The 2,608-nt window shown below is 37.9% G+C and overlaps 1 protein-coding gene across 1 annotated transcript in view; it reads left to right on the forward strand.

Annotated features, from left to right (window-relative positions):
- LOC106532846 (ligand-dependent corepressor) overlaps positions 1-2,608 on the forward strand; it is a gene marked incomplete at both ends in the record, with an annotated part of 26,274 nt that overhangs the window by 20,104 nt on the left and 3,562 nt on the right. The window contains 1 exon segment of the mRNA XM_014029001.1: positions 1,735-1,867. Within this exon segment, the coding sequence (XP_013884455.1) occupies positions 1,735-1,867 (133 nt within the window).

Genomic DNA, 2,608 nt, shown 5'->3' on the forward strand with positions numbered 1-2,608 from the left:
CAAACACACACACACACACACACACACACACACACACACACACACACACACACACACACACACCTTAACATTATCAACATTGTTTAACTTTGTGTGTAGGGAAAAAATGCCAAGAACATTAGGCAGTAAAACTAAATAAATAATTGAAAGACAAAAAAAATCAGTTTTATCATAAAATAAAAAATAAAAAGTAAGTTGTATTGAGTATGACAGTTCTTGTTCATGCATACTTCAGTAGTTCATAATTTCCTATGCATGAGTTGTATTCATTCAGGCACTTAAACTATTTACAGAACAAGCTTTTTTAATCTCAGAACATGAATTATTTTTAACTTTTGTGATTAAAAACATTGATTTGAATCTCATTTTTGAAGCTGTTCTGTAAATAACATTCAAACAAACAATACATATAGAAACTTCTGATCAATCCATATCATTTTCAGACTTAAAACAATGTACAGATTTAAGCCCCGCCAACTTCCGGTTAAACCACACCTTCTTCCGATTTAGGCCACGCCCACTCAGAGTACAGATACAGATAATTTAGCTGGTTGAACAGGAACAGATAGTGGTGTCGAGTCCTTAGCTGTAAAATCTACTCGTTGGCTCTTGAATTCGATTTTCAGCTAACAAGCTGTAATCCTCTGAAGAGAAAAACAATCCTTCCTGGTTGGAATCAGGAAGTCGGAGTGTCTGCCAAAACTTTCCGGGTAAGTAAGTAAGACGAACAAGCTTTGGTTCCACCCTTCGGCAAAAAGCACGAGTCAGAGAATAAGGAAAAGTTAAGAGACTGCCAGGCGCCAGCCAAATCTACCAAGGTCATTGCTGCATACTTGAATAAACAACATATCATGATAACCTGCTTAAGTAAATCTCTGATGAGACTCTTTAAATGAAATCACTAAAAATATTTAATGGTTACATGTAACGTTTCTGTTTCATAATCAAATCTAAACCATTCATTAGTTTAGAAAAATTAAAGATTTTTTCAAGAAAAATCCACAATTATATTACTGTGTTTACAGTAAAATAATAACAGTGATTTGCATCAAACACAATAAAACATGTAATCACATTCTCTGTGGTTCTTTTATAAAACCATTATAAATCTTTAAGGCACAATGAGAGAACAGAAGTTGTTCTACTTCTGCAATGTGACAAGCATTATCTTTGATGTAACAAATGCATGAACATTTTTAGTTAAATGAAAAATGAATCACGAACAATGGGGATTATTCTGTCGTTATCTGATTAAGAGGAAGAGAAGTCTCTTCCATGGTTAGAATGACCTGTCATGGCCTAAATTAAGTTCAGAGTGGTACAGAGTTTCTGTCTTCTTTGAAGTCCTGTCCGAGGCCTGCTTCAGAGGCAGTAACTCTTGTTTTCTCACTTGAGGTGACCCCTACATACATATACTGTACACACACACACACACACACACACACACACCTAAATCCCTCGTACGCACAACTTAAGAACAAATCTGTGCGTACGAATGGTTCTTGCATGAGGCCCAATGTTCTTTAGGAGAACCGTTTTGGCCTGCACAGAGCAGGCAAGGTTGAAGAGGGTCAACCACAGCGTCGGTTTTACTGTGAGGTCAAAMGGGGTTCCCAGCAATCTTTTGCTGTAAAAATTATACAGCTCTATAAATGTAAAAATTATAATTTAAAACAGGTTAAAATTTTGTTCATTTCTAAGTGGAATAATTCTACTACACATCTGTGTGTGTAGGAGCACAGCGTGGAGAACGGTGGAGTCAGCCACGTGCTGTCAGTGTATGAGGACCTCAAACAGGGCCAGTCTCAGATCAGCCGGCTGGAGAGACAGGCCAGAGACTTCCTCAATGCWGTGTTCCACAGAAAAGGTAAGACAATCACCTTGTACTGTTCATTTCTAAAGTCCACCTGCTCACAAAATGGTGGCATATTGTAAATATTTTAATTCAGTTTAATTGACTTCAATCGGAATACATTACAAAAGTATTTAATGCACTCAGTGTATTTATTGGACTTACTACAACAGTGATGACAGAGATAGAAACTACAGAAAAGTTGGAGCTGTAGCCAGACTGAGGGGTATAAACAGAAGAGTGATGCAAAAATAGGTAAAGTTCAACTTAAAGGGATCCCCGATTAGTTGTAACATTAGACTTTAGACAACAGTTTAGCTTGTTTGTTGCACTAGCACRGAGCTAATACATATAAGGCAATATAGCGTCAGCACTAGCACAAAGGCTAACAGGCTAAGCTGAGGTTGTTCTTCCATGAAGCAGCTCTGTTGTCCTCCATCCATATTTTCAGTTCCAGGCTGAGTCATTTCTACCTTCTCCTCTCTGTCAACGCTCAAGAAGAACCTCAGCTTAGCCTGTTGGCCTTTGCACTAGCGTCGACACTATATTGCCTTGAATGTATTAGCTCTGTGCTAGTGCGACAAACAAGCTAAACTGAGGTCCTCCATCCATATTTTCAGTTCCAGGCTGAGTCATTTCTACCTTCTCCTCTCTGTCAACGCTCTCTGGTTTCATTTAAAAGAGCCAATTGTTAGTGATGTACAGATCGAACTGAAATATTGATAACACCAACACCAGAACTTTATGCTCTAGAAT

This window comes from Austrofundulus limnaeus, unplaced genomic scaffold (genome assembly GCF_001266775.1).
Source record: "Austrofundulus limnaeus strain Quisiro unplaced genomic scaffold, Austrofundulus_limnaeus-1.0 Scaffold837, whole genome shotgun sequence".
Taxonomy (NCBI): Eukaryota; Metazoa; Chordata; class Actinopteri; order Cyprinodontiformes; family Rivulidae; genus Austrofundulus; species Austrofundulus limnaeus.